General features: G+C 52.3%; 1 protein-coding gene across 1 annotated transcript; it reads left to right on the forward strand.

The window, feature by feature from the left end:
* Positions 1 to 7,123: 7,123 nt before the first annotated feature.
* S1PR4 (sphingosine-1-phosphate receptor 4) lies at positions 7,124 to 10,271 on the forward strand. The gene has a single exon (XM_019926155.2). It carries the CDS (start codon positions 7,658 to 7,660, stop codon positions 9,050 to 9,052), a length of 1,395 nt encoding a protein of 464 aa, XP_019781714.1. The 5' UTR covers positions 7,124 to 7,657; the 3' UTR covers positions 9,053 to 10,271.
* The last annotated feature ends 2,476 nt before the right edge of the window (positions 10,272 to 12,747 follow it).

A 12,747-nucleotide genomic window follows, 5' to 3' on the forward strand; every position in this document is an offset into this window, starting at 1 on the left:
GGGAAGATCCCCATGCTGCGGAGCAACTAAGCCCGTGCACCACAACTACTGAGCCTGCGCTCTAGAGCCCGCGAGCCACAACTACTGAGCCCATGAGCCACAACTACTGAAGCCTGTGCGTCTAGAGCCTGTGCTCCGCAACAAGAGAAGCCACCGCAATGAGAAGCCCGCGCACCGCAACGAAGAGTAGCCCCTGCTTGCCACAACTAGAGAAAGCCTGCACGCAGCAACAAAGACCCAACGCAGAAAGAAAGAAAGAAAGAAAGAAAGAAAGAGAAAGAAAGAAAAGAAAGAAATTTATAAAATTAAAAAAAAAAGAGTTCTGGCCGGTTATTTTATAGAACGTCCCGCAATTTGGGCTTGTCTGATGTTTGCTCATGATGTAATTACCAGCATGCATTTTGGGCGAGAATGCCGCAGGGTCCCTCTTAGTACATCCCCCTGGTGGGCCCATGATGGCAAAATGTCTCATTGCTGATGATGAAACGTCATACGTGTTTTTTCCGCAGGTAGTTCCTTTGAGTCAGGACCCAAACAAAGCCCACACGTGGCATTTGGTTGCTGTATCTCTTGGTGTCTTTTCACCTATAACCATCACCCAACCTTTTTTCTTTGCCATTTATTTGTTGAAGAAACCAGGTCGTTTATCTGGTAGAGTTTACCAGCCTCCTGATTGGGTGGGTTGTTTCCCTGATGTGGATTAATGGTTTCCTCTGTCCCCTGTAATCCCTGTGAATCAATCTACCTAGAAACATGAGCGGACTTCCTAGGTGGTGTGAGCTCCACCAGACAACACATCTAGTTTGTTTTCTCTCTGTATCTCTGTGTCTCCGTGTCTTTGTCTCTGTCTCCGTGAGACGTGTAACAACATTAACACCCAGTTGGTTCCCTCCCCTACCTCGTTAAAAATGACCAGTGGGTTCAGGTGGCAGAAGTCTGATTCATTTACTGTGAAATTTCCACGTGAACGTCTCTCATAATGGTGTTAATGGCCACTGGTGATCATTGCTTACATACATCATCAGGGGTTGCAAAAATGGTGACTTTGAACACTTTCATTTCTTCTGCATTTATTGCCTGGAATTTTTCTGTTAAAAAACCCAGCTCAAGCACAAGAACTGAAAGCAGGGTCTCAAAGAGATATTTGTACACCCATGTTCACAGCAGCATTATTCGCAATGGCCAAGAGGTGGAAGCAACCCGTGTCCATTGAGAGATGGATGGATAAACAAATATGGTTCACCCATACAGCGGAATATGATTCAGCCTTAAAGTGGAAGGAAATTCTGACACACACTACAACATGCATGAACTTTGGGACCTTATGCTCAGTGAAATAAGCCAGACACAGAAGGAGAAGTACTGTCTGATTCCACTCACATGAGGTCTTAGAGGAGTCAAATCCACAGAGACAGGAAGTCGATGGTGGGGCCAGGGGCTGGGGGAGGGGGATGGAAAGTCAGTGTTTCATGGGGACAGAGTTTCAGTTTGGGAAGATGAGAAAGTTCTGGAGATGATGGTGGGGATGGTTGCACAACAGTGTGAATGTATTTTTTTTAAATTAAGTTATTTTTGGCTGTGTTGGGTCTTCGCTGCTGTGCCTGGGCTTTCTTTAGTTGCAGCGAGCGGGGGCTACTCTTTGTTGCGGTGCGCGGGCTTCTCATTGCGGTGGCTTTTGTTGCAGAGCATGGGCTCTACGCACGCGGGCTCAGTAGTTGTGGCTCGCAGGCTCTAGAGCACAGGCTCAGTAATGGTGGCACATGTGGGATCTGCCTGGACCAGGGATCGAACCCGTGTCCTCTGCATTGGCAGGCGGATTCTTAACCACTGTGCCACCAGGGAAGCCCCGATGTGAATGTATTTAATGCCACTTAATTGTGCACTTAAAAATTGTTAAAATGGTAATTTAATGTCACATGTAATTTACCACAATTTAAAGCAATTTACAAAATGGAGTATGATTAAAAAAACATCTTTCCCCTATCAAGTAATTGGTTACCCAGAAGTAAACGCTGTGCAGGAAAGACAGGGTAAATGCCTGATTCTTGACTTTTCTTTAGCAGTTTTCACAATAATTTGTTACTTCCTCAATATCCACAAAAGATCACCAGAGAGTTTTTTTTTTCCTTTTGTGTCACTATGAACTCATGGGTGTAACATCTGATGTGTTTCTATCCACTGCATATCTTATTCTTCTTATGCCCACATTGTTTCATCTTTGGCCAGTGGAAACCTCTTTGAGTTGGTCCCTAAGTCCTTTTGTTTGTTTGTTTGTTTGTGGTTTTTTTGCGGTATGCGGGCGTCTCACTGTTGTGGCCTCTCCCATTGCGGAGCACAGGCTCCGAACGCCCAGGCTCAGAGGCCATGGCTCATGTGGGATCTTCCCGGACTGGGGCACGAACCTGTGTCCCCTGCATCGGCAGGCGGACTCTCAACCACTGCGCCACCAGGGAAGCCCCCTAAGTCCTTTTGATGTGACCCAGTGGCCTTAAGGGCTCATAGTTCTGGGGACTCCCCTGGTGGTCCAGTGGTTAAGACTCTGCATTTCCAATGCAGGGGGCATGAGTTCCATCCCTGGTTGGGGAACTAAGATTCCACATGCTGCGTGGTGCAGCGAAAAAGAAAAAAAAAAAAGAGCTCATCGTTCTGGCACAGCACAATGCTTTCTGCTCATCCCATACTTCACAGCCCCAGCCCTGGACCCGGCCATTTCTCCAAGGAGCCCTGCTTCCTTTTAATGAGAGATGATATTTGGAGACCATAATCTGACCACAAAGTTAGGAAATCCACATTTTCTTCACTCATCTTTTGACTTTGAAAATATTTGACCTACAGAAGTTGCAAGACGATGACAATGAACTCCCATAGACTCTTCCTCTAGGTCAGGGGTCACTACCTGCTCTAAGCCTGTTTTTGTAAATAAAGTTTTATTGGCACATGGCCAGGCCCATTCATTTACACATGTTCCGGGGCAGCTTTCTGGATGACAACAGAGTCATTGTGACAGAGACTGTCTGCCCCTCAATGCCAAAAATATTTACTATTTGGCTCTTTGCAGAAAAAGTCTGCAGACCCCTGAGCTAGATGCTCCCACAGTTAACCTTTTGCTTTATATTTCTCTGTAAACATAATCTAAAACTATACAATCTATTCCATAAAGAATATACACATTTTTTATTCTTTTTCTTAATTTTTTTCTAAGTAATTTGGAAGTGGGCAACATGACTCCAAAAAACCAAAAAAAAAACAAACAAAACAAACAAACAAACAGAAAAACCAAATGTATTTCCTGCAAACAAACACCTCCTGTTATGTAACCAGAAGTTGTTGGTCAAATTCAGGAAATCTAGCACTGATGCAACAATAGTATTTAATATACAGCCCATACGAAAATTTCACCAGTTGTGCCAATATTGTCTTTTATAGCAACTCCCGCCTCCCCCCTCCCCTGTTGTTGTATTCAGTTGGGGGTCACTCATTGCATGTAGTTTCATATATCTCTGATCTCCTTTCTTCTGAGACAGCTTTAGGCTTTTGTTGTTGTTGTTGTCTCTTATGACCTTTTACGACCTCGAGTCTTTCCAAGAGGCCAGGCCAATTATTCTGTGGGATGTCCCTCAGTGTGGGTCTGTCTGATGGTTCCCACAATCAGAGGCAGGTGATCCACGTTTGGCAGGAATAGCCTAGAAGTGATGTGTCCTTCTCAGTGCCTTGTATCAGGAGGCCCAGGAGGCCCACGAAGCCCATTTTTTTCCCCCATTCCCTGTGTGTTTACTTGGTGTCTTGGTTAAGCTGCTCTTCACCGGTTTCTAAGTAAGGCATTTTCCCCTTTGTAACTGATAAATCATCCGTAGGAAAATACTTTGAGATTACGTAAATATCCTGCTCCCCAACAAACTTCCACCTAATTACTTTAGCATCCACTGATGAATCCTGCTTGGATCAATTATTGCTGGGATGGTTACCAAATGGTGATTTTTTTTCTTCTTTTTTTTTTTGCGGTACGCGGGCCTCTCACTGTTGTGGCCTCTCCCGTTGCGGAGCACAGGCTCTGGACGCGCAGGCTCAGCGGCCATGGCTCACGGGCCCAGCCGCCCCGCGGCACGCGGGATCCTCCCGGACCGGGGTACGAACCCGTGTCCCCTGCATCGGCAGGCGGATTCCCAACCACTGTGCCACCAGGGAAGCCCCCAAATGGTGATTTTTTAAACTCTGTTATTGAGTCAGCACCTGGGAGTGGGATTGCTGGATCATACGGAATGGTCATTCTTTTTTTTTTTTTCCTAATTGTTTTTTAAAATACACATAACATAAAATGAACCGTGTTGTACATTTCAGAGGTATGACTGAATGAATACATTCGTCATTTTGCAACTGTCACCACCATCCATCTGCAGAACTCTTTTCACCTTGTAAAACTGAAACTCTGTCCTCATTGAACACTAACTCTGAATCCCCCCCTTCCCTGCCCCTGGCACCCACCATCCTACTTTCTGTCTGTGTGATTTTTAAAAAATATATTTATTTTATTTTGGGCTGTGTTGGGTCCTCGTTGCTGTGCGCGGGCTTTCTTTAGTTGCCGTGAGTGGGGGCTACTCTTTGTTGCAGTGCTCGGGCTTCTCATGGCAGTGGCTTCTCTTTGTTGCAGAGCACAGGCTCTAGAGTGCAGGCTTCAGTAGTTGTGGCCCACGGGCTTAGTTGCTCTGCAGCATGTGGGATCTTCCTGGACCAGGGCTTGAACCCGTGTCCCCTGCACTGGCAAGCTGATTCTTAACCACTGCGCCACCAGGGAAGCCCCAAGTCTGTGTGATTTTAAGATTGTTCATCGTTGATGCTCAAATTGTCTCAGGTTTGGCCAGCTTGTGTTTCTCCCACGGGTCCCCATCCTTCTCGGAGCCCTTCCTTACTCTCTGGTGCAACAAGACATTCCAGGCTCACCTTGTATGCTTCCTGCCCCATCCCTGGAATCAATCATTTCTCCCTAGAGTCCTGGATCCCTTCTTTTTTTTTTTTAGGGCATGATATTTAGAAGCCAAGATCTGGGTGCTAGGTGTGCTCATTCCTATTGGGTTATCTCAATGGATGGAGTTAGGAAATTGATTTGTGTTTAAATATCAAGTCCACATGGATACTTTAATCCCATTTCATCCCTGCGGGGCTCTTCTATTTCATCTTTGCACCTCTCTCCCCCAGTGAACACCTGATTCCTAATAATATCAACACACTTGCTACTTCGCCACATTTGCTACTTCACTCAGTCCCACAGTACAGGATAGTTTCAGAATCACTACATCTATGCCACTCCCAAAAACGAACGTACTGAACCAAGTTTAAATTTTTTTTTGCAGTTCCCTTTGCCTTTAGAGTGAGTAGTGTGTCCAGAAGTTGGATAAGCTGGTTCTTTTCTATTTCTGTGAGGTTACGTTTTTCATTTGACATACCGTTCAGTTCATTTGTTTTCTATTTATGGTCCATCTTAAAGCTTCCGTCCTCCATCGTTGTTGATTTAAATTTTTGTTGAATATAGAAAGCATTAACAGTTTAAAAACTATACAAAGAGGAAAACTCAAAGGGTGTCATCCCCTCCTCTCTTCAATTTCAATCCCATCCACTCCTGTAGGTAACCAATTTGATTGGTTCTTGGTTTATCTTTCCTTTGCAAAAACAAGCTGATATATGGGTATTTTACTCCCCCCTTCTTTATTATACAAAAGGTAACATACTTGTTACTTCCCCCTCAACTTAACAATACATCGTGGAAATCACCCTGTTCCGCTCACAGAGATCACCCTCATTTCTTTTTCATGGCTGCATAGTACTCCACGGTGAAGTGCAGTGTAATGCATCAGCCTCTCTCCTGTGTACAGACATCTGGGTTGCTTCCAATATTTTACACTTACAAATGGCAATGAGTAACCTTTTGTGTACTCACTTGTGTATTGTTAAAGCTGTGTTTTCAGGACAGACTGCTAGAAGGGGGACTGCTCTTCTGTAGCATGGGGATAATCGTAAAATTAAATAAGGTATAATGCACGTATGGCCTTTCACCCAGTCAGCAGGTAATTCATGGCAGAAGGTCACCACTGTTGGGCAGCTTGGCCTCAAATTAGCCAAACTCTGCTCTCTCATAGCATTTTAGTCTAGTTCTCAATTTGCTCTCTCAGCCTGGGGTGAGGGGCTCAGCTGGGGTTGGGGTTTAGTTGGGGTTGGGGCTCCACTAGAGTTGGGACTCAGCTTGGGATTGGGGTTCAGCTTGGGGTCAGGGTTCAGTTCAGGGTCAAATCTCAACCAGGGTCAGGGGTCAGGGTTGGAGTCAGGCTGTGGTCATGGGTTCCGCCAAGGTCAGGATTCAGCCTGGGATCAGGGCTCAGTCCAGGATCAGGGCTCAGTCCAAGGTCAGGGTTCAGTCTGGGATCAGGGCTCAGTCTAGGATCAGGGCTCAGTCTAGGACCAGGGCTCAGTCCAAGGTCAGGACTCAGCCTGGGATCAGGGCTCAGCTGGGATTGGGGGTCAGCCTGGGTCAGGGATCAGAGTTGGGGTCAGCCTATGGTCACAGGTTCGGCCAAGGTCAGGGTTCAGCCTGGGATCAGGGCTCAGTCCAGGGCCCAGGCTCAGAACGTGCCATGTGTCTCCCTGTGAACGTGCCTGGGTCAGGTGGTCCCACGTGAGGCCGGGACTGGGGCTCGGGTGCTCATCCCCTCCCCCCTCCCCCCAGCTGCCTGCACAGCCCCTCCTCTCACAACCCCCCCTTCAGATCCGTTTCTGCTTGGTCACCTCCAGTGACCAGATGTTGCTACTCCCCAGGGCGCCCCTCCCTTTGAGCTTCCCTGTAACTGTCCCGCTCCAGAGCTGAGCGATGAACTCAGGGTTCAGGGGGCCACAGTCCCTGGGCTGTCCTCAACCCCTGTGTCCGGCCCACCCGCCACTCATGGGGGACACCAGAGCCCCTCAGACACCTGTGTCTCCTCCCTCAGACACTGGCCAGGGCAGTGTCCCCCCGCCTCAGGCCCCCCACACATCACTCCACACATCATCCCCGACTTCCTCTCCCGCCTTGGTGCCCACACACCTCCGTCCTCACCCTTCTCTGGTTGAGTCAGTGTGAGCCGGGTCAGGATGGCTGTGCGGTGGCGGTGGGGTGAGTTCCCCACTTCTGTGAGCCCCTCCCCCTCCAGATGTGAGGTGCTGCCCCGGGTGGCGGTCCCCAGCAGCTCTACTCCCAGCAAAGCCAGCTCAGGGGCAGGAGAGGCAACGGAAAACCTGGGGAGAGAGGGTCCCGCCACGGAAGCCCCGGGTAAACGTGTGGGTGCGTGGGATTCACCTCCTGGCTGTGTGCTCTTCTGCGGGACCCGGGGCGGACACAGCCTCTCCAGGCCTCGGTTTCCCCTTCTGTGGACTGCGTGGTCCTGGCCCTGTCGTGAGGCTAAAACGGGGTGCATCTGCGGTATCGCTGAGAAAGCTGGTGGTGCTCCTGTGTGTGCGGCCGCTTGACGCACACTTATTAAGCACCTACTGTGTGCCAGGCGGGTTTGGAGCAGTTGGGGAGCCGGTGACGGAACAGCGGGTCCTGCAGGGAGTAGCTCATGGGGGCGGGGAAGTCATCCAGCCCGGGTGTCACAGGGGAACAGGTTTCCCCCGCTCTGGGACCCCACCCGCAATGAGGGACCGCGGGCTCGCAGCAGGCAGCAGCCGCAGCGCCCTCCGGGAGTCCGGGTGGGAAGCGACCGTTGGGATGCCCCTCCCCGTCCCGGCCTCACCCTCACCCTCACCCTGGGGGTACCTTGAACATAACAGGAAATTTCAAATAACAGGAAACCAAGACCGGGCAAGGCGAGCGGCTCCACCCTGCCTGGGGCGAACCACCCCGGGCCTCAGTCTGCCCCCGGGGACCGCAATGAACGCCACGGGGGCCCCGACCGAGGCCCCCGAGTCCTGCCAGCTGCTGGCGGCCATCGGGCACAGCCGGCTCATCGTCTTGCATTACAACCACTCTGGCCGGCTGGTGGGGCGGGGCGGGCCCGAGGAGGGCGGCCTGGGGGTGCTGCGCGGGCTCTTCGTGGCCGTGAGCTGCCTGGTGGTGCTGGAGAACCTGCTGGTGCTGGTGGCCATCGCCAGCCGCATGCGCTCCCGCCGCTGGGTCTATTACTGCCTGGTGAATATCACGCTCAGCGACCTGCTCACGGGCGCCGCGTACCTGGCCAACGTGCTGCTGTCCGGGTCGCGCACCTTCCGCCTGGCGCCGGCCCAGTGGTTCCTGCGCGAGGGCCTGCTCTTCATGGCGCTGGCCGCCTCCACCTTCAGCTTGCTCTTCACGGCGGGCGAGCGCTTCGCCACCATGGTGCGGCCGGTGGCTGAGAACGGGGCCACCAAGAGGGGCCGCGTGTGCAGCTTCATCGGACTCTGCTGGCTGCTGGCAGCCCTGCTGGGCCTGCTGCCTCTGCTGGGATGGAACTGCGTCTGCGCCTTCCAGCGCTGCTCCAGCCTGCTCCCGCTCTACTCCAAGGGCTACATCCTCTTCTGCGTGGTGGTCTTCGCCTGCATCCTGGCCACCATCATGGTGCTCTACGGGGCCATCTTCCGAGTGGTGCGCTCCAACGGGCAGAAGGCCCCGTGCACCCCGGCCCGCCGCAAGGCTCAGCGGCTGCTCAAGACGGTGCTTATGATCCTGGTGGCTTTCGTGGTGTGCTGGGGCCCGCTCTTCGGCCTGCTGCTGGCCGACATCTTTGGCTCCAACGTCTGGGCTCAGGAGTACCTGCGGGGCATGGACTGGATCCTGGCGCTGGCCGTGCTCAACTCCGCGGTCAACCCGGTCATCTACTCCTTCCGCAGCCGGGAGGTGTGCCGGGCCGTGCTGGGCTTCCTCTGCTGTGCGTGTCTCCGGTTGGGACTGCGAGGGCCTGGGGACTGCCTGGCCCGGGCTGCCGAGGCCCAGTCCGTCGCCTCCACCACCGACAGCTCGCTGAGGCCGAGGGACAGCTTTCGGGGCTCCCGCTCGCACAGCTTCCGGATGCGGGAGCCCCTGTCCAGTATCTCCAGCGTACGGAGCATCTGAGCCCACGGTTAGGGCAGTGGTTCAGCTGCCAGGTGCACGCCCGGGCGCGCAGGGATGCAGCAGCAGGCAGGCTGGATGCAGAGGAAGGAAGAGGGCGGCCGGGGGCATGCGTCCCAGGGCCCTGCAGTCCTCCCCGAAGCCTCCTGAGGCTGCTGACGCCGAGTGGATTTCCCACGGTCTCCGTGGGGCAGGAGGCAACAGGAGGAACAGAGAGCGCGCTGGAATAGGGATGAATGCGTTTGCTGTGTACGCAGTCCCCCTCCTGTGAGATTCTGAGGAAATCCCAGCCCCACAGTGGACCTCAGTGGGGCTCCCAGGCTGCCAGGGTTAGACTGGGTAGGGGGGTGTCTATGCCCCGGCAACGCGAGAGTTCAATGATGGGATGAGATGCTGCAGCCCCTTATTCACATGTGGCATCAGGGTGATGGGATGAGGGCTGTGGGTCTGCTGGAGCTGTGCCTGCAGCACAGGGAGGGCCACGACACCCGCCCCTTCCTGTTCACTTCCCCTTTCCCTGCCCTATCTCTCATCTTGGGTCCTGGGCGGCCTCCTTCCCCCACCTCTGGCCTCTGCATCTCTTGGAACTCAGTCTGGAGACCAGCAGAGGGGGAGCCGACTGGCCCTCCTGACCTCGGGGAAATCTCACCACTTCTCCCTTTAGCACTACCTGCCTCTTCCTTCCCCATCTGTGAAATGGGCCTATAGCAGACGGAACCCACCGCGGGAGGCGGTCGGTACTGGCTCAGCGTTTTTGCCATGGCGCGTGGCATCAGTGTGTTGACAAAACATTCAGCGACGGTGCCAGTGTGGGACCCTCATGTGGCTACTGAGCCCTCGATAAGTGGCCTGTGCGACTGAAGACTGAACTTGGAATTCCTTTGCATTTAGACAGTTCACAGGACTTGCGGCAATGGTATGGGACAGCGCCGCAGGGGTCCACCCTCCGGATGTAGCCACCTTTGGCTGGTAGAAAGTGCTCTCTTTCCATCTTCCTAGCCAAGAAAGTGTCCGCAGGTCCTTCTGCCTCCGTCTTGCCAAGTTCTTGGGTCAGCATCCCGTCTGCCACTCTGGATGGGATAGCTCCGTTCTGAGCCTCCATTTCTCCCCTGCAGGATGGGGGATGCGGCGATGGGAAACTGTTTACTGCGCTGTTTCAATAAAGCAGCCGTTGGCCACATGTGGGTGCGTAAAATTAATTAAAATGAATTTTTAAAATTCAGTTTCTTGGTGCATTTCTTGGAGCTGCCGTATCAAAGTATCACAGACCGAGGGGCTTAAACAACGGGAATGCATTCTTTCATGACTTCCCTGGTGGTCCAGTGGTTAAGACTCCACGCTTCCACTGCAGGGGGTACAAGTTGGATCCCTGGTCGGGGAACTAAGATCCTGCATGCTGAGCGGTGCGGTCAAAAAAAAGAAAAGAGAAAAGAAATGTATCCTCTCATGGTTCTGGAGGCTGGAAGTCTGAGATCAAGGTGCCAACAGGTTTGGTTCGTTCTGAGCCCTCTCTCCTAGATTCTGGGGGTTTGCTGGCAATCTTTGGCATCCCTTGGTTTGTAGACTCCATTTTCACATGGGTTCTCCCTGTGTGCACATCTGTGTGCAAATTTTCCCTTTTTATAAGGACACCAGTCCTATTGGATTAGGGCCACCCTATTCCAGTGTGACTCAGCTTAACTAATTACACCTATAACCATCCTATTTCCTAATAAGGTCCTATTCTGAGGTCCTGGGGGTTAGGATTTCAAGACGTGAATTTTGGAGACACAATTCAGCCCATAACACTTGGTCACACTAGCCACACTTCAAGTGCTTGATGGGACATGGGACTTGTGGCTACTGTTTTGGACAGTGTAGACACAGAGCATGTCCATCATCACAGAAAGTTCTGTTGGACAGGACTGGAAAACGTTCCAAGCATGTATAAGCTGGGATACTTCTTACATTTTCCTGATTCCTGGTCCACGTGTGTTTATTCGGGACAGTGGCAGGCAGGGTGAGGTCTCGGTGGAATTTGGTGTGAGTGGAGCCTGGGCCTCCTTGAAGCTCTCAGCCTGTGTCCTGGGCCTGTGTGAGCTGGCCCTGTGGCCCCCTCTGCCCTGTGGGGTGTCACACTTTGCTTTGACTGAGCTGCACTCTTTGCTGCTCCCTCCCATCTGGGGTCTTTGCACCTGCCCTTGTTGTCCCCAGTAGAGTGGCCTGCCTGGCACGTGCCCTGCCCATCCTTCAGGTCTCAGCTTTAGCATCACCTCCTCCAGGAAGTCTCCCTGATTTCTCCTCCTCAGCCCTCTTCCGGGCTCCCACATCTGCCTGTGCAACTCCATCATAGATCCGATCGCGCCTGGTTACTCATCCACCTTCTCCCCTGGACTTGGAGCTCCATGAGAGTGGAGGTAGTGACAGTGTTTGGGCCACAGCTATGTCCCTGGCACCCAGCACAGGACCCAGCAGATAGCAGGTGCTCCATGACCTAGAGTGTTGGGAGAACTAGTCCTAGCATCATGCCTCACAATGAGCCTGGGAAACTTCTTCCCCTCCTTACTCTCCACCCCCACCTTCCTCCCTGACTACGATGAAACTGTTCCCATGAATCCTGACTTCTGCTCTTAGGTGGCTCAGGTGTCTGTAACGCATCACCGTTCCCCAGCTCTGCCGCTCACCATGGGCTTCAGTTTCCTCATCTGTAAAATGAGGATATTGATATCCCCTGCCCTCCTGGGATGTTGTTAAGACAAGGAATATAAAGGCCCTCAAACTTACGTGTCTGATTTTGTAATAGGGAAGAACAAATCTGACTCTTTCTTTTTTTTTTTTTCGGTACGTGGGCCTCTCACTGTTGTGGCCTCTCCCGCTGTGGAGCACAGGCTCCGGATGCGCAGGCTCAGTGGCCATGGCTCACGGGCCCAGCCGCTCCGTGGCATGTGGGATCTTCCCAGACCGGGGCACGAACCCGTGTCCCCTGCATCGGCAGGTGGCCTCTCAACCACTGCACCACCGAGGAAGCCCCTGACTCCTTTTTAGACCTGTTCCTTTTACTTTAACCTTTCTGCCCTGTTGCCTGTGCTTAGTCATGGTGGCTTTCTACCTTTTGTACATGAATGTTGCCTATAGCCTGAAATATGCAGGTGAGCCTATTCTCAAGGCTCTGACGTTTAAGAGTCCCTTCACATAGAGGTAAAATGTTTCAGAATAGGGAATAACATTTGTTTTGTTGGAGGTTTACAGGAACATCCTGAACTGACCTGACCTGCACAGCTGCAAGAACAAAGGATTCCAAAACCAAGAAGTTTGCAGCAACTAACCACGTCCCTCTCTCACTTGCCTTTAAAAGTGCTTTGCTGAAAACTCTGGGGAGACGGGGTTTATGGGGCATGAGACACTGGTCTCCTTGCATGGCCCTGCAATAAACCTTTCTCTGCTCCAAACTCCAACTTCTGGTTTGTTTGTCCTCACTGTGCATTGGGCACAGGAACTTGCGTTTGGCAACATTTTTTTTTTTTTTTTTTTTGCAGTACACGGGCCACTCACCGTTGTGGCCTCTCCCGCTGTGGAGCACAGGCTCTGGATGTGCAGGCTCAGTGGCCATGGCTCACGGGCCCAGCCACTCCGCGGCATGTGGGATCTTCCCAGATCGGGGCACGAACCCGTGTCCCCTGCATCAGCAGGCGGACTCTCAACCACTGCACCACCAGGGA

This window comes from Tursiops truncatus, chromosome 3, assembly GCF_011762595.2.
Source record: "Tursiops truncatus isolate mTurTru1 chromosome 3, mTurTru1.mat.Y, whole genome shotgun sequence".
NCBI lineage: Eukaryota > Metazoa > Chordata > Mammalia > Artiodactyla > Delphinidae > Tursiops > Tursiops truncatus.

Bases quoted from the DNA above. Each gene is read 5' to 3' on its own strand.
- S1PR4 (XM_019926155.2), top strand. From the start codon at position 7,658: ATGAGGGACCGCGGGCTCGCAGCAGGCAGCAGCCGCAGCGCCCTCCGG.